General features: G+C 39.3%; 1 protein-coding gene across 1 annotated transcript; it reads left to right on the plus strand.

Moving 5' to 3' along the window:
* Positions 1-14,176: 14,176 nt before the first annotated feature.
* On the plus strand, positions 14,177-25,709 carry LOC122056198 (lysophospholipid acyltransferase LPEAT2-like). Its single transcript, XM_042618033.1, has 13 exons — positions 14,177-14,669; positions 16,295-16,475; positions 16,603-16,662; positions 18,260-18,423; positions 18,502-18,565; positions 19,801-19,869; positions 21,658-21,753; positions 22,305-22,349; positions 23,294-23,364; positions 23,718-23,784; positions 24,552-24,602; positions 25,000-25,110; positions 25,278-25,709. Exons 1-13 carry the CDS (start codon positions 14,266-14,268, stop codon positions 25,413-25,415), a joined length of 1,521 nt encoding a protein of 506 aa, XP_042473967.1. The 5' UTR covers positions 14,177-14,265; the 3' UTR covers positions 25,416-25,709.
* Positions 25,710-26,047: the final 338 nt, after the last annotated feature.

A 26,047-nucleotide genomic window follows, 5' to 3' on the forward strand; every position in this document is an offset into this window, starting at 1 on the left:
CACCGAAAAGGTGCGAATTAGGTAATAAGACTCAAAGGACTCCCCCTTAACCCATACTGTCTCTTTCTTAATCCACACAGAATTCCCTCTAAGTGTAATATCGGACAGTAAATAAGAGACAATCAAGATATGGCATATGAAAAGCATATAAATAGTCAATAAGAACTGAAAAATAAAGAGAAGCAAGTAATACAAAAATGAGTAGCATAAACAGCTAATATCCAGGTCAGACACAGTATCTATCAAACAGTATCTGAAACATAGGCAGTCAAAATGACCAACATAAAACAAAGTGTATCAATCAACATCCTCAATATGATGAGCATCATCATCATCTGCTGGAGGAATGAATCCCTGAGGCGGCATGCTCGAGGGTGGATCGCCCGAGTAATACTGCGGAGGTGGGTAGCTGGCCATCCATCCCAGAATCACCTGCTGCGTCGCTAACTGCTGACTGCGTAGATCATCGTAACGCTGGTCAATCGGAACGCGCAGCCCATGGAGCTCAGCAGCCAGTAGCTCATCGTGCTGATCAATGCGGCTCTCCAGCTCAGCAATCTGCCAGCGCAGATCAGGATCTGCCTCTCCATACTCAGCAGCAGCAGGAAGAGGAGCAGCAACGGGAGCAGCATCAACCTGTCGTGGAGGTGCCCATGGTAACTCACCCAGTGCTCTCTCGTCCTTCCAACGAACCGTCCCATTCTGTCCTATGATGCCAGACTTGGAAAATGCACGTTTTCCAAGTCTGTAGTCCTGCCTCACCATCTTGACTATCCTTCCCTTGGAGACATCAATCTGTAGGGTCTCGAGCCAATCCGTAATTATATGCCTATAAGGCATATAAACTGTGAAGTTGTTAGGCTCACTATAGGAGATGATAGAAGAGTAAATGCTCGACATGATGTCAAAATCGAGACGCCGACGCAATCCATAAAGCATCAGGCAGAGATATGGTCGGATCTCTGACAAGGGCTTGGATGTGATTGGCGGAAGGCAATTTGTGACAATCTTAAAAAGAATGTAATCTGGGGCAGATAGTCTCAGGGCTGCAAAGGTAGGAAAATCAACATCCAACTCATCCTGTCCACCCGGTCTAGGATGTCCGAAGAAATACTCATAAATGGAGTCAGATGAGACATGAAATGGAGAAGGTAAAGGGTCTGATAAATCAGGATATATGGAAAAGATATTTCCTGAACACCTCCGGCAGGCTAGATAGTCAAAGAAGGCCGAGAAAGAGAAATCAACAGTTTGCTTAGCAACTTTAGTTCTATAATTAACATCATTAGTTTGATGAAGATTATTATAAAACTCAGATACTAAGTCGTAATTGATGTCCCGTTCTAAGTAGACTAGAGAATCAAGTTTGTAATAGGCAATTATTTCTGACACAGATGGACAAAATTCATCCATGAATTTTCGATCCACAGACTTACAAGGAAGCAGTTTGAAGGTTCTTTGTTTAAAGACTTCTTCAAAGTGATGGTTTGGAAATCGTCCAGAAACGGATGGTTGAGGTCGGGAGGGAGCCTTAGATTTGGATTTCTCAGTTGACGACTTAGAGGTTCCCTCACCAGCTTGTTTCTTCCTAAAGGTTTAAAAAAAATGTGACATGGACGGGGCAAATAGGTGAGCACAGAAAGCACCAACAACCGAGAACCAAGTCAATAACACAGATACGATGAGAAATGAAAAATGAAGTGCCAAAATGAGTAGAGCTCGAGGAGAATGGAGTTACCTTGGTGCCATATCTCTCGGAGAACGAAGAGAAGAGTTGAGGCGTAGGAGGGTGTCGGCTAGGGCTTCGGCTTGCAATGGGAAGAGAAAGGATCGGGAAGAGTTAAGAGGGATGGGATCGATCCAGGTGTTGATTGATCGGACGGCTGTCCGATCAGGATCTCCCTTGGTCTCCTGAATACCATGATCGGTCGATGGACCGACCAGGGAATCTCCTGATCGGTCCCTGGACCGATCAGGATCCTCGCTTGGTCTCCTGAATACCCTGATCGGTCGGTGGACCGATCAGGGAATCTCCTGATCGGTCCCTGGACCAATCAGGATCCTCGCATACCAGAATAATCTGATCGGTCCCTGGACCGATCAGGGAGAGTATCAGCAAGCAAACAGAGAGTTCTGGATCGGTCGATAGACCGATCCAGCCTCTTCTGATTGGGCTGTAGATCGATCGGTGTCTGACAAATTGAAAATTCAGGAATTTCAGTAATCTGAGATTCGAAGAAGTTTTAGGGTTTCTAAAAACTGAAGATTCAGAACTCAATAAGTTCAGAAACTTCCGAATTCAGAACCTAGTACCTGAAGAATCTACAAACATGAATATTTCCGAAAGATAAGCTTTTACAATCTGAAATTGCTCAGAACCCGAAAGTTCCAAACCTTTAAAAAAAACTTAGATCAACTCCAAACGCATAGAGTTCAGACGTTTTTGAATCTAAAAGTTTCAAAACCAGAAAAACTTCTGAAACTATGATCTATAGTGGACCAAGGTATTAATCAAGACTTAGGCTCTCTATTACCTGGTTCAAAACACATCCTTGCTATGATCAGTTTCGAGTTTGTCAAAATATATCCAAATTGCTATCATTACTTCAACAACTTGTCCTATTTTCAATCAAAATCATGAAAGGTATCGATCAAAGGTATCAATCAACACATCATCCATAGTTAGATAATTTCTAGGTAAAGGTCCAACCAAGTTTCCTTGGTTGGAATATTTGAGTAAGATCTAGGAACCAAATACACATGAATTATGTAATGGTCTTCCCCATACTCAATTTATGTCTCTTCAACCTAATTATTCAAGAGATGCATGATACATTTTGAATAATTTGGCTGATCCTAGCATCTCACCCCATTTCTAGCAAACAAAAATAATTTGTTAAACCTTATAGTTTGTGTGAGATGTCCCCAAGTTGCCCAAATTAATTTCCCAATTTCTCTTGTCGTTTTAATTGTCCTTATTGATCATGATGAAGTCCTAATGGCCTATTGAGCCAAATACATTCCCAATTCTCTCCTTAAATGATTAAATTCATTTTCCGGAAGGGGTTTGGTGAAAATATTGGCTAGGTTTGATTTTGACTCAACATATGTGAGCGCAATGTCTCCCCTAGCTACGTGATCTCTAATGAAGTGATGACGCACTTCAATGTGTTTGGTCTTTGAATAATGGACTGGATTTTTCGTTAGGTTTATTGTGCTGATGTTGTCACACAACACTTGCACTTCCTTATACGAAAGCCCATAATCTTCTAGGGTGTGGATCATCCACGACAATTGTGATACACTCTCTCCCATGGCAATGTATTCAGCCTCGGTCGTGGAGAGAGCAACGCAATGTTGCTTCCGACTTGACCAACTAACCAATGATGAACCTAAAAATTGGCAACCCCCACTAGTGCTTTTCCGATCCAACTTGCACCCAGCATAATCGGAGTCGGTATAACCTATCAAGTCAAAAGACTCCGTACGAGGGTACCATAGACCTACTCTAATTGTGCCCTTAAGATATCTCAGGATTCTCTTAACTGTAATTAAATGAGATTCCTTGGCACAGACTTGATATCTAGCGCACATGCCCACAGCAAAAAGTATGTTCGGTCGACTAGCTGTGAGATATAGAAGACTACCGATCATGCTTCTATATTGCGTTAGATCAACTGGTTTTCCATTCTCATCATTGTCAAGGCGAGTGTTTGTCGCCATTGGAGTGGATACTTCCTTAGAGTCACTCATTTTGAATTTCTTGAGCATCTCTTGAGTGTATTTCGTCTGATGGACATAAATGTCATCTCGAGTTTGTTTGATTTCAAGTCCAAGGAAGAATGTCAATTCTCCCACCAGACTCATCTCAAACTCACTTTCCACGTGAGTGATAAATTCATTCAAATAGCCCTTGTTATTTGAGCCACAAATTATGTCATCGACATACACCTGGGCTACAAATATGTTTTCACCATCTCTACGCAGAAATAGTGTTGGGTCTATTTGACCTCTTACAAAACCCTTTTCTAGTAAGTAAGTTGACAACCTTTCGTACCAAGCTCGAGGTGCTTGTTTAAGCCCATAAAGAGCTTTCTTGAGCTTGTACACGTGGTTTGGAGCTTCGGTATTCACAACCCCCGGTGGTTGTTCAACATAGACCTCTTCTTTAATGAAACCGTTTAAGAAGGCTGATTTAACGTCCATTTGATAGAGCTTGAAGCCTCTATGTGCAGCAAAAGCTAGCATCAAACGAATGGACTCTAATCGGGCCACGGGAGCATAAGTCTCATCATAATCGAGGCCTTCGACTTGACTATAGCCCTTGGCTACAAGTCTTGCCTTGTTTCTTACGACTTCTCCCTTTTGGTTTAACTTATTTTTGAAAACCCATTTGGTTCCAATAATGGTGGTCTTCTTAGGTCTAGGAACTAAGTCCCACACTTGGCTCCTTTCAAATTGACCTAACTCATCTTGTATAGCTATGATCCAGTCAGGATCGTGCAATGCCACATCAACCATTTTTGGTTCGATTTCTGAGATCAAGGCGACCTCATTAGACTCATTTCTAAAGAATGATCTAGTCCTAACCCCTTGTTGGATGTCTCCAACAATCTGGTCTTGGGGATGACTAGAGACTATCCTGGATTGCCTTGGCGTCGGCGGTGCCTCATGAGTGGTCTCACTAGGCACATGCAAAGACTCAGTATCAGGCAAAGGATCAGCCTGAGCCCTTTGTTGCCTTTGCTCATCGTCATCGGAGTCAACTTCGACTCTTTCTATGTTTTGATCATTCAAACTTAGCCTTCTAAGTTCAAATTGAATTTCTCCTACATCCCTCGATTGATCATTTGATTTAGGGATTTCTTCAAATGCTACATCCGAGGACTCTTCAATCAATTTAGTCCTATTGTTGTAGACTCGATAGGCTTTGCTGATGAGAGAGTACCCGACCAGTATCCCTTCATCAGCCTTAGCCGTGAACTTTCCAAGATGATCCTTGGTGTTCAAGATAAACACCTTACAACCAAACACCCTAAGATGTTTAATTGTAGGGGGTTTTCCAAACCAAAGTTCATGGGGAGTCTTTCCTAAAAACCTATGTATCAAGACTCGGTTTTGCACATAGCAAGCTGTATTTACAGCTTCAGCCCATAAGTAGCTCGGTAGTGAGTACTCATTGAGCATGCTTCGTGCAGCCTCTTGCAAGACTCGATTCTTTCTCTCCACAACCCCATTTTGTTGTGGGGTCCTTGGAGTAGAGAACTCATGCCTATATCCTTTTTCTTGACAAAATTCTAAAAATCTATGATTTTGAAATTCTCCACCATGATCACTTCTAATTGTTTTAATTGTTGTTGATTTTTCATTTTCAGTTCTTCTACAAAAGGAAACAAAAATATCTATGGTTTGATCCTTATTTTTCAAAAAGAAAGTCCACGTATATCTAGTAAAGTCATCAATGATCACTAAGCAATATCTACTTCCATTCAATGAAATGACATTACTACAATCAAATAAGTCCATATGCAATAAATCTAAAGCAGTAGAGGTACTTACAGCGCTTTTACCTTTATGAGACGCTTTTGTTTGCTTACCCTTTTGACATGCATCACATAATTTTGTCTTTTGGTACTTGATGCTTGGTAGGCCTCGCACTAATCCTTTGTTGGCCAGCTTTTGAATATTCTCCAACCTCATATAACAAAGGAATGATTCTTCTTCTTTTGACATGAAGCACTTAGCAGAGGCATTAGTAGCGCTTTTAAAAGATACTTGATAAATGTTATCTACCCTTGTGCCTACTAGTACCGTGTCAAGTGTGTCAATGTGTTTGACCAGACATTGACTTGAATGAACTCAATTGTGTAACCCGTATCACACAATTGGCGGACACTTAGGAGATTAAAGGTCATCCCCTTGACTAGAAGGATATTCTTGATTTGGAGACATTCGGATATATGAATGTCTCCAACTCCTATAACCTTAAGGCTACCATTATTACCAAATGACACATTACCTCTATTTTTGTTTTGAAGGGTGGTAAAGAGTGACTTTTCCCCGGTCATGTGCTTGGAGCATCCACTATCAACAAACCAAGTTGATAGATGCTCCCCCTTGACCAATGCCTACAAGACACGAAAAATAGACGTTTTAGGTACCCAAATCTTGGGACCTAATGCATCTACAATGAAAGACCTAGGAACCCATGCCTTGGTCACAACCTTCCTAGTCTCATGAACCCTAGAAGCATGTGATCTATGAAATTGGGTTCTAGACACTAGTGAAATGAAACTAGACTCCTTAGGTTGATATCCTAACTCAGTCTTGTTGTAGACCGCCCTTTGGGCATTTAGAATCATATCTAAGGTCTTAGAGCTAGTTGAGAATTTTTCAAGCATTTTCTTGAGTTTCTCAACTTCACCCTTTAAGGCTTTGTTTTCATCCTCAAGGACCTCTAGATGTAGGTCATCAACCTCATCTTCCCTAAGGGCCCTCAAGTGCGCTACTTCATCTTTTAATGATTTAATTTGAGTTTTTGATTTCTTAAGCAAAGTAGATAAATGTGCAATGGTTTTATAACATTTCTCTAAATGAGGAGAGGTTACCTCTTCATCATCCGAAGATGATGAAGCCACGGTTGAGGTGTCACTTGTGTCACCATCACTCCCGGAATCTGGTTCCTCCCTTTCCATGAACGCTAATTGACGTGTGCTTTTCTCCTTCTTCTCTTCCTCCGATGAGCTTGAGGAGGATTCATCCCAAGTAGCCTTGAGAGCTTTCTTCTTCTTGGCCCTTTCCTCCTTCTTCTTGAGTTTTGGACACTCGCTCCGATAGTGTCCTTTCTTGCTACACTCATAACAAGTAACATTAGTTTTATCAACATTTTGATCGATAGGTTTACCTTTCCCTTTGTATCTCCGGCTTCTTCTCATGATTCTCCTTACAAAGTTGGTCATCTCACTTGATGATGATCCACCTTCATCATCGGACTCGGAGGAGGACGAGGATGAAGGAATCTCTTTTTCCTTCTTCTTTTCTTTCTTCCTTCTTCCATCTTTGCTCTTTTCTCCTGCAACTAAGGCAATACCTTTCTCTTTTTTACCCTTGTTAGCAAACTCATGGAGTTCCATTTCACAAAAAAATTCATCTACTTTAACAATTGAAAGGTCCTTGGAGACCTTGTAGGCATCTATCATAGATGACCACAGGGCATTCCTAGGAAAGACTTTGAGAGCATACCTTACGAGATCGCGATTCTCTACGCGTTCATCTACGGAATGAAGACCATTGATAATTTCTTTGAACCTTCCGTGTAGTTCACTTACTGTCTCGTTCTCCTTCATGGTGAGGTTTGTAGTTGGTTTAAGAATAAATCTCTCTTGGCGATCCGAGAGTCTCGAGTTCCTTCTTGGAGCTCGATGAGCTTGTTCCACAAGTCTTTTGTGCTCGTGAATGGACCTACCTTGACGAGTTGATCCTTGGCTATCCCACATTGTAGAGTGACCACTGCCTTGGCATCAGCTTGTCCTTTGCGAGTTTGCTCGGTGGACCACCTTGATGAGTCAAGTTCCTTACCTTCTTCGTCCTTCGGAGGTGTAAACCCTTCCTTGACAGAGAACCACATTGAGATGTCGGTCTTGAGATAATATTCCATGCGGCTCTTCCAGTATTGAAAGTCTGCTCCGTCGAAGTAGGGTGGACAATTGGTGCTAAACCCTTCCTTCATAGCCATCTTCTTGCTCTTTAGGGTGTTAATCCGGATGAAGAGCACCTAGCTCTGATACCACTTGTTAGGATCTTCGGATGGCTAGAGAGGGGGGGTGTGAATAGCCTCCTCTAAAACTTAACTAAATTCTTCAATCAAATCGTTAGCGCAGCGGAAATATGCACATGAAAATCTAATACAAGGAAAAGAAAGACACACACCACTAACACCAGTATGTACGAGGTTCGGGGATAACTTGCCCCTACTCCTCGGCGTGTCCGTAAGGTGGACGATCCCTTGATCTTTCGGTAGATCACACCCCGGATAGATACCGGCTAAAGATTTCTCCTTCTCGGTGGAGTAACCTCTCCACAAAGTCTCAGAAGATATGTAAATAAAGCACAAGACTTACAGATCAGTGGCTAAAGAGAATGAAGAAAAACACTCACAGCCACGCGAAGACAACAGTTAAACAGAGCACAAGAAGGAAGCTCAGCCAAGAACTCAAAGCTCAGCACCCTTGCTTGATCGACCGAGAGTTCTCTACTCGAACCTCTCTTCATCCTTCTTCTTATGCCTCTGCTTCCACTGCGTTCAGCCTGTCCCGAATTGCTGTCAACCTACACTGAATCCCTGCTGCAAGCTACGACGTCGCCAATCACTCTTCCTCCTCCTCTGGTTCTCTGAACTCACACTAATAGAACCCATGGTCTTCACTGGGGTCTCTGAGCTCGAACCAATGAGCAAGAGTCAAGCTGATTCCCAACTGATCGCAGCCAGATCACAGCCTGATCGCAGCCAGTAACCGTTGATGCTCCAATTGCACCATTTGCAGCGAAACACAGTAGAAAGAACCCTTTGTCTTATTCTTCTGATGGAGCTTAATTTGAATTTAAGCATTGACATGATACCTGCAACCTGCAACTTAAAAAGCTAACAGCAGATGATTAATTCAAATGGATCAGAAGTTGCAGAGAAACAGCAGAAACTTCAGACAGTATTGTGGATCGGTCAATAGATCGATCCACAGCTTGTTGGACCGATCAGGCTATAGGTGGATCGGTCCACAGACCGATCCCCTATACTCTCTCCCGAACTTCATTGCCTCCTGATCGATCTCCAGACCGATCAGTAAATCTCACAGAGTGTTACTGATTGGTTACTGATCGGTCTACAGACCAATCAGTAATTCTCACAGTGAGTTACTGATTGGTTACTGATCGGCCTGGTGACCGATCAGATAACCATAGTATCACTGGATCGGTCAACAGACCGATCAGATATCCATAGTATCACTGGATCGATCAACAGACCGATCTAATGCCTATGTAGGTAGGTTTAGAGCTTCCCAGCCCTAAACCCTAAAGCCTTCCTGGTCTAGAGAACGAGCTACCGAGCCCTCTCTGACCTAGTCCGGAGAACGAGCTACCGAGCCCTCTCCGACTTCGTCCGGTCCAGAGAACGAGCTACCGAGCCCTCTCTGACCTAGTCCGGAGAACGAGCTACCGAGCCCTCTCTGACTTCGCGTGCCAAGTTTCCATACTTGGACTTTTCCCTTCCACCTGATCAACATTGATCAGTAATCAATCTGAGTTTAATTAATATCTGATACAAACTTAAATCAGTGTCAACATCAAAACAACAGCCAGGTCAGACCGTATCAACAGATACCAAGTAAATCCTTAGTCTTAGCGTTGTGTTTGTTTCCTTTGTATTTTCCGCTGCATATCTTGAAGAAACAAGCAACGAAGAGCAAGACGAGCGCATCGAGCTATTCACCCCCCCCCCCCCTCTAGCTACATAATCGGTCCCAACAGGGAACCTCCCTCGAACAGGAACGCGACGGCGAACAAAATCCAAATCGCGGCTGAAGAAACCTCCCTTTTGCCACTCTCTGATCTCGGACGATGAACGCCGGCAGCTTGAGATCGTTGTCGTTGAAGAAAATAAGCTCTCGGATCTAGAATGCGAACGGGAGCGTCGGGGACGGAAGATGAACAGTGGATTTGTCGCAAGGAAGAAAATACGCCCGAGCTCAGGAAGCACTGTAGCTTCTCACGGCTTTTAAACCTCTCCCAATCTGATCCAATGGATGAGAATGCTCGGAGCTCAATCAACGGTGGAAGATCGCCTAAAATATGATCCAACGGTACTGATCTTCATTTACGGCCCAGATCTACTCCTTATTAGGTTGGATGGTCTAGATCTTCAATGGATGGTGTAGATATTCTCCAATCTTGAATAACGGCTACTATTGTTATGGTGCTTGATCGTCTCGTTAAAACTCCGATCCGAACACAAATTTGATTCAAATTCATCCTAGTCCCCGAACCTATGATGCCTACAAAATAACCATCAAAAATTAGCATCAAATAAAGTCGTAATAAAATAATTTACAATTAAGTCCAAAATCGATACAATGCATAAAATATAATATAAATATGGGTTCTATCTATGAAAACTACATCAAACCATGAATATATGAATGAAAATAGTGTAGTAAAATCATGATTATCAATGAGCTCCTTGATCTTCACTTGTAGTTGAGTCACAATCTTACCTTTTTCCAAATGGAGGTTTATTAGCTTACTTCAAAGAATGTCCTATCGTGCAAGCGTTGTTTTGAATGTGTCTTCATGGAACTCTAGAAATTTCTCCCAGAGTTCTTTGGCTAAGGTGTAGCTTTTGATGTGGTTGACCTCTTGAGGTGGCAAAACACTGAGCAAGTGAAACATTGCTTTTCCGTTGGCCACGAATTCTGCTTGTTCCTTCTTGGTTCAATTATCTTCTTTTACGTTGTCGTTATTATCGCGAGATGCTACAAAACCATACTTTATTATTAGCAATATATCAAAGTTAGTTTTAAAAATACCTCCATTTTTCTCTTCCAGTGAGCAAAGTCCTCCTCGAACTTAGGCGGGTGAATGCTAACTCCAGCCATCTTCTTTTTTACTTCGGTTAACGGTTAGTCCTTCTAAAGCTCCCTTGCTTTGATACCAATTATTGGTCCTTTGGCAGCCAGCTAAAGGAGGGTGAATAGTCCTGCAATTAAGACGAATCTACCTTTCTCTTTCTTTTGGCGTTAACTACGATAATAAAAAATAAATACAATAACTGAAAGAAATATGAGGTAAAAAGGTTATTTGGTTTAGAACGAGAAGGTTGCTAACTCAAGACAAATGAATCTCTTTAAGTCGACTCCTTCTTTGACACAAGTCGGAGGCGGAGAAACCTCGTACAAGACGTTGACAGCTCACGTACAATAAAGAACGGGAAAGTATTCGAGTACAATTCGAGTGTTCTTTCAATGAAGAAGACCATGGCTCTATTTATAGCTCACAGGTCGAAAATAGTCGTTTGTTGATGTGGTGATTCCGAGTGCCTGGACCTGCTCCGGGCCCCTGGACCCACTCTGGGTGCCCCTAACTGTGCGTCTTATCTGCTCGTGACAACTATGTAACAGTGCGATGGTAAAACTTTATCATCATCCGGGCACCTAAACCAAGTCCGGGCTCCTGGACCTACTCCGAGTGCCCGGAATGCTACTGACGTGGCCCCTAAGGTTATCAGCAGCAATAGGGCGCATGTTCGGCACCATGGTGGTTCAGGCGCTCGGACTGGCTTGAGCTCCCGGATAAGTTAGCTCTGTGCTGACTCATCCGACTTCTCTCGTCAAACGAGTGATCCTTCAGTCATCCAGAGTTGAACTCACCCGAATCCAACTCTGATTTTCTCCTCGAGCAGTCTTCCGCTCCGGCTTCTCATCCTTAGAAAGGATTGTGCGCCTTATCTGCTCGTAACAACTATGTAATAGTGTGATGGTAAAACTTTATCATCATCCGGGCACCTGGACCAACTCAGAGCGCCCGGAGTGCTGCTGACGTGGCCCCTAAGATTATCCGTAGCAATGGGGTGCTTGTTCGGTGCCATGGTGGTTCAGGCGCTCAGACTGGCCTGAGCGTCTAGATAAGTTAGCTCTGTGCTAATTCATCCGGCTTCTTCTCTCGTCAAATGAGTGATCCTTCAGTCATCCAGAGTTGAACTCACCCGAACTTAAGTTTGATCCTCTCCTCGAGCAGTCTTCCGCTCCGGCTTTCTCATCCTTAGAAAGGATTGTGTGCATCCTTCTCGCTCCATCGATGTACTCTTCCGCAGCTTCTTACCCTCGAATGTACCTAGTTGTCAACTCTATTTCCGTGTCATTTTTCTTGTTGGCCGCATCTTTCGCTCAACTTTTTACGCTCCTAAGTCCCTGCATACTTAAACGTAAGACATTAAATATGCAGAACTTAACTTGATTGATCATATCAAAATCAACACAAAATAGTTACATAATGTCGAGACCCCTTTCCTGATACACAGGACATTTCGAAGTTTTTGTTTGGTTAACAACGGAATTGAGGTTCTAGCTATCCATCTTCTTAATTTCGGATAGGATAACTCACCTTTGTGGATGATTGCATCCGCATCATTCGCATGGTTGATGCATGCTACCGGCATCATCGGCCCACATCCAGAAATGCTTCCTGACAAAAACTACCTTCTCCTCCACTACCTCCACGCCCTCGCCGTTCTCTTCCGTCGAGAATTCACCCGCCTCCAGCAGTCCATCCACGTCGGCATCAACGATATGCAAGATGTAGCGTGCCGGAAGGCCCGGATAAGAGGCGGAAGCCCTGTCCTCCACCCTTATCTCATACATCCCGGGCACAATCCTCACCGCATCTCTCCCCAATTCCTCACGGACCGCACGGACGGCAGCCTCCTCGATAGCCTCCCCAGGCATCATCTTCTCGGAGAGTGGTCAGTACCGGCGTCGCATCGTGTCGTCAGAGAGGATCTGGTGCGACTCGACAAGCACTTCGCCCCGGGGATTACGGATCCTGATGATAGCCACGTTGACGACTCGGAGGGCGGTGAGGCCTCCGTCATTCTTGCAGCTCCAATCAAGCTCAGAGTCGGGAATGAGGAGGATCGAGGTCTCCCTATCATCTCGGGACGGTCTGGGTTCGAATCTCTATGCAGCCAAGATAAATATCTCCCTCCAAGAGTTAATAGCCACTATCCATGATTATGATTTTACCTGTATTGGCCGTGGGATGTACTGGGGGCGCTGGAGCGAGCATCGTTACGTTTTGCAAATCGACGAATAAAGTGGCGGACCAAAGGAGCGATGTCGTGGAATTCCACCGTACACCGGACTGAGTGGATTTTCTAAGGCTAGGAATCACCAAAGCCCAGCAACCGGCCCGACCCACGAAATATAACCAAGGAAAACCTAGGAGCCAGTTGATACCATTGCACGTCAGTGTCTTCTGCGGACGCCAGACGAAATGGTTCCCACCGGTCCCCAGAATGCGACAAGTCACAAAAGCGACGCCAGATTAATAATCACGATACGGCAGACCTGACGTTTGATAAAAAATAAAGGAGGCGAAATTAATGGGCAGGCTGCTTTTCTTTAATCATTCTACGAGTCCTCATTGTCTATTGATCCGACACCACCCCTCTTAGACAAACTCGGATAAAAATTTAAAAGTATTATTATTATTACTTAAATAATTTTTTAAATAGGATTTTTTTAAAACGGATTGAATCGGTAAAAAAAACTAAATATCTGAATTAAAGAAAAACAATTACAAGTAGTTAATGTAGTAACGATTGAATTAATCAACTCATCGGGTGGCATTAAAGCGCACGTGTCAGTCAAGTGCATGGGGGATGTACTTGTGCCCATTACTCAAGTGCCCAGTGGGTGGGATTCGGACAAGCTGTCGACGGACTCCTTTAATGTCACTAGTCGTGGCAACTGGACATGCTACATAATTGGACGGCACATGCCTTAGCGAAGAAGTTTAAATAATAATAATAATAATAATTAAAAACCACCGATCTTGACCGTCATCAGCGGACCCTAGCCAGCGTGAGGTGCTATTTGTGGGACCCACATAGCATTTGGCAATCGTGACGAAGTGTGCGTCCCTAGGTCAGGAACGGCGTTGCCATCGATCCTACTCTTTATCTCTCGCTATTAACACGCCTTTAGGATTAAAAAATAGCGGCCCAACTCCGACCATCCAAGAACGCGCTCGTTCAGCGTAACGGATGCGGTACGTGTCTGGGTCTATTATCTTAGGGTCTACTCTGTGAACGTTCCTGTGAAGCTCAAGCGTCACCCAATCCGCCGACAAAAGTCGTCAACGTGGCTCTTCCTCGCCTTCGTGGCTCTATCGGGCAAGTCACTGTCTCTGTTCCATGTTTGTCATGTGACAGGATAAAACAATCCCGAGAAACCAAAATGCGTTAATCCTTCTATATTTCAACAGGAGAAGCTCGCATGTTATTGCAAGACAGGGAACACCGTAATTACTGTGTGCGACAACTGAGGGCCCACCCTTGGGAATCGGTGCGAATGGTCTTTCCTGTCCTGCCCTCACTTTCCACACCTTCCTTTTTTTTTCCCACCTCTTTTTATTTTGGTGGACGACGAGCTACCGACTAGGCATCTCCCTCAATTCTTCGATCGAGATCCTCCTCGTCTCCTGTCTTCGCATCTCATGGCGGATCTCAACGGCGAACTCACTGCTCCCCTCATCGACTCCGAGGTCGCCATCGACGTGAACGGCTTACTTGAGCGGGGAACCGACGCAGCGCTGGATGAGAGCCCCTACGCGTTCCTTGGCGCGCCGCCCCTCGAACTGCCTCCGATGAGCCCTATCGACCCTTTCCGGAACCAGATCCCTTCCATATCCGGGATGTACGAGTGGTGCAAGACGGTCCTATGCCTGCCCATAGCCGCGGCGCGGCTCGTCCTCTTCGGCATCGCGATCGCGGTGGGCTATGTGGCGACGTTGGTGGCGCTGTATGGATGGAACGATAAGCAAAACCCCATGCCGAGATGGCGTTGCCGTGCCATGTGGCTCACCAGGCTTTGTGCCCGCTTAATCCTCTTCTCCTTCGGGTAATATTCCGTCTTACTAGAAGCGTAAAAAGAGGGTTTCTTTGGCAGTCTGGTTTAGGTTTGATTATGGAAGTTAACATTTTAGTGTAGTTGAGTACAAATTGTTTTTTTTCCCTACTCTTGGTTAATATTGGCACTATTAGTCGTCAGTAAATGCTAACCACAAAGCAACTAGTTGTCAGAATTATTGCGTATATTTATTTTGATGAAAAATGTGATGACAATTTTTTTTTTTTTTGATACTTTGATTGGAGTAATAAAAAAATAGTCTTATAACTTCTTTGGTATAAGTTCGGAGTTTCGACTCAGTAAATCATGGACCTGTCTTGGTTTGGATAAGTCTGAGTTATATGGGTCCACTGTCTTGGTTTGGATAAATCTGAATTATATTGGTCCACTACAAACACTGTTGTGATGTCCCTTGTGTAAATGAATATTCTGTTTGAATATCAATCCCTCAATACAATTGTTTTCGTACTTTCTATGATCATGCCATTCTATACTTTCTATTGTTTTCAAAATCATATCCTCTTTCTTTATCTCCTGATTTTCATTTAAAAATATGTGGTATTTTAATCGTAAATGTGAATTCTTTGATCTTTTAGGAACTGTATCTCCCCCCTTTACATGTGGGTTGAATATCAAGAACATGGTTAAGTCATGTTTATTTATGTGAATTTTTCTCAAGTATCTGCCTCATTGGTATTTGCAAACAAAACCTCAATTGTTGTGGGAGGTTCACTGTTGCTAAATATGCTTCCTTTACATGAGTTCAACCAAACTCTTCACTGCTGTAACTCTAAGCATACTTTCTTTTATATAATTTGTAAGCCTGCGCACAAACTAAGGAGAGTTTTAATAAATTTTGGGATGAACTTAATGACTCAAATTGGACCTGAAACATCTACCAAGCTGGTTCTGATATGTCGCTTGTGAAAATTCATTACACCATGAACACATCATTACATTTTTAACATAAAAATGATTATATCAGTTAAATTCAGTGTCAAGTGGTGGCAGGCTAAAGTCTCATGGTTTTGTTACACATTGTTAAGTCTGTATTGCTTGCAGGTCCACCTCCAATGGTCTTTACAAGTAAAATTCTAGCAAAAATTGATTTTGTTATTTGAAAATATAATAAGACCAGGGAAGCTTTTATTGTCCTTAGAGTATTAATCCAAATCATTATAACTACAAAATTCTATAATTGACCTAGGTTTTCCTTAGATGATGGTATATTATTAAGTCTGCATTGCTTGCAGTTCCACCTTGAATGGAGGGTTCAGCTTTGGTGTCTTTACAAGAAAAATTCTAGCAAAAATTGATTTTATTCTTTGAAAAATATAATAAGATCTGGTAAAGTTTTGTTGTCTTTAGAGTATTAATCCAATTCATTAGAGCTACAAAATTCTGTAATTGATGTATGTTTTCCTTTGATGATGGTATATTCATTATGTATTTTCTGTGAAGGCTTCAATATTTCTTCCTTAGGGTTGTCTCGTATTCAAAGTATTGCTTGAATTGCAGGAATGTAGATTTTTCCCAACTTATGAAGCATGTTTAACTTGTAGATGCTTGTCTATTTAGCTTATTAATGGTTGCTTCTATGACTGCTTTTCTAACAGCTACCAGTGGATTAAACGAAAAGGAAGACCGGCTCCCAGGGAGATTGCACCTATAGTTGTTTGCAATCATATCTCATACATTGAGCCAATATTCTTTTTCTATGAACTAATTCCAACTATGGTTGCTTCTGAATCACATGATTCATTGCCTTTTGTTGGAACTATTGTTAGAGCAATGCAGGTAATCTCTGTTGTCTAGGGATCTTTCATAAACAAGTCTTCATTTTAATAAATAATTTATTCTTATCCTCTCATGGGAATTTTTTTATCGAATCATTTTATAATGGTATGCTTGTCATATTTTGTAGGTTATATATGTTGATAGGTTCTCACCACAATCAAGAAAGCTTGCTATTCATGAAATAAAGGTATAAAGACTGTATGACTTCTAGATCAGTGCTATTATCTATATAATCAATTTTCTTTCCTACATTTGCTCAGCTACATTCTATTTAAGTTAGTTTATTGAATTTAATATCTATTGTTCTTTGGCATTCAGATACATTACATAGTTGGTAAAACCAACGTTCCTACCACGGTGGCAATAACAAACTTACCTAGTCAATATTGATTGAGTTAGGGCCTAACAAAATGCCTCTATGTCCAACAGCTTTAGACATTAACCATCACAGAACATATATATATATATATATATATATATATATATATATATATAGAGAGAGAGAGAGAGAGAGAGAGAGAGAATGACTTAAAATTTAAGATAATAACATGATAATATAGGCTGGGAACTTCTTTCTTCACTTCTCTTGATCATACTACCTGTCTTGCTTTTTTTGTTTGTTTCTTCCCCCAATTCTAAGGGAAACATACAGTTGGCATCGGGAGATTTTTGCAATTTCAGTTTGCTGCAGATGGATTTTCTATCATCTCCTTGCTTGAGTTTGCCTTTGTTAGCACTTTGTCTCTAGTCTATAGATTACACACCAAGAGATTAACTTTATCTCTTTATAAATTGAGTAATCCTAAATGATCCTAGTCTATCTTATTAACTCGATGGACATAAATGTAATTTGACTTTTATTTACTTTAACTCTGCAAAACCATACCATTTTACCTCTAAGTTTAACTATGTTAATATGATGGTCAATTGAAAGAGAAAATTTCATTTTCTCCCAGAATTTACCTTCTTTTTAAAATGCCTTCTCGAGTGAATAACTAACTCTTATCATTTCACACCCTAGTCATTAGGTGTGGGCAAGTGAAATATCATACCTAACCCTGTTTGAACTTTGGGTTTAAAAATCTCTTTACCCAAACTCAAAACTCTAAAAAAATTCCTTGAACCTGTACCTAATTTTTTAAAAATCCCTTCAAATTTTCAGGTTGGTTTCAGGTTGATTTTTATGTTTTGCTTTTTTTCTTTTGTAGAATATCTACTACCAAGTAATAAGACAATATTTGAAAGCAATCGAATTCAAAATTAAATTCTGAATCCAAAATTCAAATAATTTTTCTCCAGAAAATTACTAAATATGAGTAACATGAGTTGATTGCACCTCAAGTTATATTTGTCTTAGCCAACTTAAAAGTTTAGCTAATCAAGTAAAATTTGGCTTGGGAGATTCACATTTTGAAGTCTAGCTTATTGGCTTGCTTTCTTCACATGTCAAGATCAAATAGCCATTTTTAGAATAAAATGCTGGTTATCAGGGGCCCAGAGTCTTCAGACATTAGCTAGCTAATTAGAAGATTGTTGCCTCAGTACTTACTATGTGATTTTGATTGGTGTTGTAGAACATAATTCACTTTACCTCTTCATGTAAAGATTTTTCGTAAGCAACTTGTTTTGGCGTTACAATAGCTATGATGATGAATGAGTATCTCTAATTTATATTTAGGAGGAGGAAAACAACCTAATTTTAAGAGTACTGATAAGAAAAATTAAATTGAAATATATTTATTAGCTATTGATACAGAAATTTGCTTTCTAGGACATGCAAACAGAGAAAGGCTTCTTCCAATGATTTTCCACGTGTTATGTTATTTCCTGAGGGGACCACTACAAATGGGAGGTTCCTCATTTCATTTCGACTAGGTGCATTCCTTCCTGGTTTGCCACTTCAACCTGTGGTTGTTCGCTATCCTTATGTACATTTTGACCAATCTTGGTATGGATTCTACACATAATATATTTTTAATTATTGTTCTTGGTGTACTTGTAATGAATTACTTTTCACTCAATTTAGGGGAAATGTTAATTTGCTGAAGCTCATGTTTAGAATGTTCACACAGTTTCACAATTTTATGGAGGTACATTATCTGATAGTTCCTAATTTTTTTTATCATATTAATTGTGTTATGGTATTTTGCATCTTTCAGTTTTATCAGTTCTAAGGTTCACATGTATTTCTGAAATTAGTATTTAATTGTTCCAAGTATGATTGTTTGCATAATTATTTTTCCTATTTTATTCCCTTACGGTTGTCAGAATATTTGTTCTTCATCAATGATTTCTGGTCTTGTGCGACAATAAATTTATTTTTTGCGACCAACCATTATTTGAATCCAGGATACAGTTTCCATTCAGATTAAATATATATAGGAGTGAAACAAAAATAATTGAACAGTAAAGGGCAAACATGCTTACAAATCTTGTAGTTGCCATCGTTGAAACAACTTTGTTCATGACAGGGCTTTAAGCATAGATGTGTTTCATCTATTATATAGTTTGCTTACTTCCTGAGTCTTGCTCTTGCCCAAAACTAGAAACAGCCACTTGCAAAAAGCAGGGTAAGGCTGCATACAATGGATCTTTCCCCGAGACCCCGCATAGCGGGAGCTTTGTGCACCGGACTGCCCTTCCTTGGTCCTATGAGTCTTGGATCTCCTGCAAAGACGATATTAGGTTAACACTTGAATAATCTCATTATCCAAGCTAGAAACCATAAGGTTTCTTCAATTAGTTTGAAACTTTCAGATGATGCATTTGTTTTTGTTCAATATATGATTGTTTGAGAGTATCTTAAATATCAAGTATAAAAATTTATACAACTATTTTTTACGTGTCCATCATACTTGACCTTAACAAGACATATTCAACTTTAGGAAAACTATCCTGAAGGTCTTCAATGCTGGATACAACGTAAGGAAATGCCTTTTGTAGTTTTTCACACTGAAGGTTGGATTGCTGCAGTTAATGCAACTTGTTTGTGTTTATTATGGCAATGCTATTGATTTGCTGATAGCCAGACACTCCTATGATACTGAAATGAAATACATATAACTTAGTTCTGAACTTATCTTCAGGTTGTTTTGCTCATGAATCAGATTTTGTTGCTATTGTTTTACTGATGTTGTAGTTCAATTTTTCCTAAAAGTAGAATTTGGTTATTACATATGCATGATTACACGAATACGTAAGCTTATTATTAGCACACAACTATTCTTCAGGATATTAGAAAATATTTTTGTAAGTCTTGGATCTATGATTGAGTTTGCTTCATCTGTAGACTTGTTTACTAAGAATGTGTTTGTTCACTTGATAGGTGGAATACCTTCCTGTTATCTTCCCAGATGAGAGCAAACAACAAAACATAACAAAATTTTCAGATAGGGTATACATGTTCAATGGATTTTGATACATGCTTCCAGTTTTGTAATATATTTTCAATAATTTTTGTATTACTTGATGAATTAGATTAGCAGTAATCTTCTTTCTTTGTGGCATTTATTCTCAACATTAAATCATGGCTTATAATCTCATGCCATGCTTACCTGCACAATCAAGATATTACGTTCTATTCTTGCTGAGGTGATATCTGATGTTGATCAACTGTGAGAGGCAGATGGTTTTGTTATGCTTCGGTTTTGATGTGGACAAGTTAGGGAGACACCGAGGCTTCATGCAGATCTTGTGAAGCTTTCTCCAGCACCAGTGACGTCTTTTTCTTTGTCTTCCTCATCAGTGCCACCAACACCATATGCTAACATGGGCTACATGTCACAATACCTATTCCTTCTTGTTAGGGACCCAAACGCTAGCTCAGAATGAAACTTAAATATTTAATGAAAATTCAATTTTGTGAGTTCTAGGATAGTTGGATTTTCTGTTGTAGCAATTTCAAGGTTTTATTTGAATTATGGTTTGCTATATGTTTACAAAATCATCATTGGAGAATATCTGAAACCTTTCTTTAGTTAGACTAGATTCTTTTCATCTCGACGCTGAGTTCGGATATGTTTCACTACAAGAATAGCCAGTCTCTTCTAGAACATCCAAAACTAGCCTTATGAGGCAGTTTTCTTGACATATTCAGATCTATGAGCAAAAGAGGTTGAATTGATCCAAACTTATGAAGTGAGTTAAGAAGGTGTCGATAACCCATCAAATTTTAAAAAATAATAAGATGGCCAAACTAGATGTAGGCTGACTAGATTTCAAATGCTAGTGAACTTGCAGTTTGAGTTGTACTGACTAATACTGTTGTCCCTTAGACAGCTTGTACTTTCCTATAGGGTTGGCAAAATTTAACATGACATTTATACATCATCAACATAGTACACATTAGTAGGTTTGTATTTAACATAATTGTGGTCATAACAGATTGTGGACACTTCTTTGCTTACACAATATCCAACAGCTGATTCAAATTACAGGTTTGAGTTTGGAATAATTATTACCAAGGTCATAACAAGTTGACTCAAACATAAAGTTTTCATTTTTGTGGATTGATCTGCATAACATCTTAATATATTAGTATAAACTACATATTTATATCCTATTTCGTTTTATTTTTTTGGTGAATTATTGTTCAGTTGTTATTGGATATTACTTTGGTAGGTATTTTGATGCATGTAGGAATCTATAGAAGATTTTATAATAAGATGATGAGTTGATTCTAGCTCAAATCAATTGGAGAGAAAAAGGCATAAGAGGCAGAGGCACCAAAGAATACTCTAATTAATATAATAAAAAATGATATGGATATTATTGATTATATAGTCTCACATAGAACTTAAATGGATGTGAACTTAATGGAGGATGGAAGGATAAGATTGATGCAGCTGATCCAAATAGTTGGCATAAACACAGCTTGAGGATAGAATTTTGAATTTACATGTTACTTGGGCCCCCTTTCTTGTTTTCTCTTTGTGGAGTAAATCAGCTTTCTCCAACACAAACAATTACCGTTTTACAATTTTCGCAATCATGCAGAATTACTGATGCACGATAACCTCAATATCTTTTAAGATTCTTCCTACTGAATCCATAAATATGATTATTTGCTATTTTATTCTTTAGGTGTTGAACTTCTAAATTTGTTATTATTCCATCCCAGCATTAGACTTTCATTTATTGGAAGTGGCTACCTTTTATCTGTTTTTGTACAAACCTTTCACAGACTAGCAATGCCATGTCGAGGGCCCTTAATGTTCTACAGACAACTCACTCTTTTGGAGATATGATACTTTTCTCAAGAGCATCTGAACTTGGAAAGGTAAACAGTAAATTTTCCATATTTGATACTATCATAATATCATCCACTTGCATCATTGTTCAGTTCATCACTCAAGTTACTTTCTCGTGTTTAAATATTGGCTCAATACACTATTAGCTGATTTATTGAGGAGCACCTTATCAGCTGATATACTTCTGAAGGAAGTAAAATTGAGTTGCATATTAAAAAGATGCTTTGTTTTCAAATTATTTAATGGCTCTTATATGGATTTTGGAGAATCTACTGTTAGGAATTAGTTAACGCAGTTAATGGTTGGTTTTTCAAACACATACTAGAGGCAATGCCTGGCAGAATACAAATCCAGGATCTACCAATAATTACAAAGGCCCTACCAACTAGGTTGCTTGCCAGCTTGTTAGTTAATACTTGGTTATACAACTCCAATTATTTCTTATGAAAGAAGAATCCAATAAGATGGCTTCTAAGTTCTATAGGCACTTGATAAATTTTGTTTCTTGTTTCTACATTCAAGTTCTCATATGACCTTTCTAAGTAGTCATTTCATCTTATTCCTCGATTTTAATTCACAGGAGAGATGCTCGAACTACATGGTAGAGATGGGATGGGTAGAAAATGTGAGTACTGAATCTATCATATTAATCCCAGTATAAGATTTTATTTGGTAGTGTTATCGCTAAGTTCTAACATTGTTTAGAATAATTGTACTTATTACTTAACCTAAAAAGAAGTGTAATTGTATTCTTTTTCATTCTTATAAAGCTATTATTCATTATGAATTCTGCATTTGCAATTTCGTTCAGATTCATCTAAGTTGGTAATAGATATTGATTTTCCAGAATTACTCAGCCCCTGAATACAATCCACATTAGTTCACATCACCAACTTTTGATGTTGGCATGACTATTGTTTGTCTATCAAGACTCAAGATCATAGAAAGGAGATTATTCACTGACAACAAAACAAAAGAACGACTCATTTAGATGATTCTGCCATGGAATCTTAATGTGTTCGCAGTATGAATATCACTTAACAAATCCCAATCTAGACATTCAATGCTCTATTATATTGTGGTATGAGGAAATGTCACTTTGTTCAGGGTGACACATCCACTCTATTGATGCCATCTGTCACTTGAATTCATTATGCTACCAAGGCCCACAGGCATTATCTTTCTTTTCAATTGCTCTGAGTGTCCCACATTTTGGATGCACATGCATGATGTTTTATCTGAATTTTAATTGAGACAAACAAATTACTATGCAGTTTTCTCAAAAAAAAAAAAAGAAGACTATTCTACAATTTTTGGATTATAACAGGATCTTTGTGTTTTTTAATTGCAGAAGATATTTTAAGATCATAATTCGATGGTAGTTTCTAGGTTACAACAATGTGACTACTTTTGCATTTCATCTTTTAGATATTCTAGCATTTACTGACTGAAGTCTACTTGCTCTATATCTTCTTTTGGATGCGGTTACCCATGATGGCATATATTATTTTATGAAAAGATGACTTCTTTTATATGTTTGATTAATTACAAACCTTTTTCACTGTGCAGTCATTTAACATAAGCACATCGGAAGCTGTTGTACTTTTGGATAAATTTCTTGCTATGGACCCAGATTCTAAGTAAGTCTGCATAAGTCTGAAGTTTCTTCGATATAAATTATTTTCTTTCGCTGTTAATGTAGGAGTTAGCTTAAAGTTGTTAGAACCAACAGGGTAAAAACGGGTTATGTAGCAATTTCGTAATGCTATAAAAAAATGATATAGATGGCATGTAACCACATTGCTACATACTCCATGTTGATCTATTTTGCAATCACATATGTAGCCTTACTGTCAATTTCTAAAACATCTTGTTTTACACGTCCAGTACATCATCATGCTTTAACTTTTAATTGAAGCTTAAATTTTTTTTTTTGTTGTTCTTTTTTTTTTCTCAATGCTAATTTTTGATATATGTAATGTTGGGGTGACAGCGGGCGGGTTCAAATTTATGGTTTTCTGAAAGCATATGGACTTTGCTTGAATCCTCTGGGTGAGAAGGTTAGTCGAACGTCTTGTGCTTATTTAACCCAAGGAATTTACCTTCCCTTCTGAATGAGTGGTTTCTACTTCTCTAGGTTGAATTGTTTGTGCTGATCTAACATGTAACTAATTTATTTTTATGCTCAAGCAATTCCAACTAAGATTTGTCACAACCGATTGTCTCAAATGGTTCAGGATTGAAATCCCATCAGGAATTCTTGTCAGTTGGCCCTTTCCATATTCACTATATTAGTGTCTTCATAGGTGTGAGTTGTATGACAATTATCTTAGATTTCAGATCTCATTCAAGTTGGTTTAATAGGAAGGCACATTTCAAGAGTTTTAATAATCATTTAAATGATCGACAAAAACCAGAACCCTAACAGAGTTGTTGATTTATGACATCCAGATTATCATGCTACTGAGTATAATGAATTCAGTGGATTAGATATTATAGTATCTACTTTGCACTATTTGCACAATTACCAATTACAGGTATGGAAGTATTAGTCAAATAATTGTATTTCTTAAACCTGATATTTATAGGCAAATGCAGTTGTAACACTCAACTCCTATTGGATTAAAATTTGATGCTTTAATGCTTGCTCATATTTGACCAAGAAACTTTCAGTCCTATGACAAAATTCTGTTTTGGTTCACAAATGATGTCTATACTAAACTCTTTACAAATAGTTGGAACTTATGACTTCAGATTGTTACATATGTGCCTAAGCTAACCCTTGAAAAATGCCTTAACGAAGGATCTCTTTTAACTGTCTCTTCAGATATTTGGCTATTTGGACACGGAAAAGAAGGGGTCAATAACATTTCGGCAGGTAAGATAACTAACTTCTTAGTAAGGAATTTTTTCTTGATTTAAAGTTCCACTTATTATATGTAATTGCAACTTTAACAGCATCTGCTATACTTACTAATTTCACAATGATGCAAGTATCACATGAATAGCATTTGAACCACACAAGTTATGATTGACTCTGATATCACGTTCAATGTCTCAGTCTTGACAATGCAAATTCAACTTTTCTAAATAATGTTTGTTTGTATAACAACACGTTTGACCTGCACATCCAAGTATGACTTTGTTTGATGCAGTTTATTGTCTTTATAGAACCTTCGTCTGTATATATTTGATGTCAAATGTCAAATTTAGTGTAGTGTAATTTTTTTTTGGTTCTTCAACTAATTTGCACTGCAATTGACCGCAATCTGCAGTTTTTGACTGGATCAGCACTAATTAGAAAACAGCCATCATTTTGGAGGGCATGTGAAACGGCTTTTGCCAAGTGCTGTGAGAACTCAACAGACTGCATTTCTACCGAACAGGTAACGAACCAAAGTTAATCCATTTCTTATTATTGAATGCATATTGGTCGTATTCTTGAGCCAACATAAAATGCTGTAAATGGAGATATTTTTAAGTTACTTCGGTTTAGCTTTTGAACTTATGGTGTTGTTTGGTCATTACACTAAGTGAGCTATAATTCCTTCAGCTTCATCAACTGTTCGATACAACTGCTGATGGCGTGATCAGAAAAGACGAATTCATGGAATGCCTACAAAAGAATCCATTACTCATAGCACTTTTCAGCACACATCTGAAGACTGATGACCAGTCGGAAATAGCGTGAGATTGGAATTGTGATCAAACTTTGCACATCATTTCGATTATGACGACACAGACGTTATGCCTCAGTGGCAACTAACCAACCCATCCAGTGGTATTCTTTTTTGCCTCACGTCGGTTGGCTGCAAAGCACAATATTTGATAAAATGATGCAAGGTTTTGAATATATATTTGTGTTTGAGGTGGATATTATTAGATTCTGCAAATGGCATTAGTTATATGCTTGAACTCATTGTAAACACTGTTTGCATCTTGTTATTTATAGCAAAACCTGGTATAGAGCATCAGAGTTATTAAATCATAGTATGGAAGATGCATTCCATTATAGTCAAATTTGCAGACCATTCAATTAGTTCATGATCACCTGCATCAGGAAAAAAGCATATTCATATTCATCTGGATGAAAATTCTACTTGATTTCGATGTTTACTTGAGATGATTAGTCGAATTACACTCGTGTGCCATGAGTAAATCAAGGCACTATTTGTTTTTTAAATAAAAAATAGAAGCGATTATTTAATATGTTTAAATTTATCAAAGATGAATAATACGATAAATATTTTAAATTTTTTAATAGTTTTAAACTAGCAGAGAAGTACAAATTTCCCAGCTACGTATTCTCTTTCCTCGTTATCC

The sequence above is a fragment of the Zingiber officinale genome, chromosome 3B (assembly GCF_018446385.1).
Source record: "Zingiber officinale cultivar Zhangliang chromosome 3B, Zo_v1.1, whole genome shotgun sequence".
Classification (NCBI taxonomy): Eukaryota; Viridiplantae; Streptophyta; class Magnoliopsida; order Zingiberales; family Zingiberaceae; genus Zingiber; species Zingiber officinale.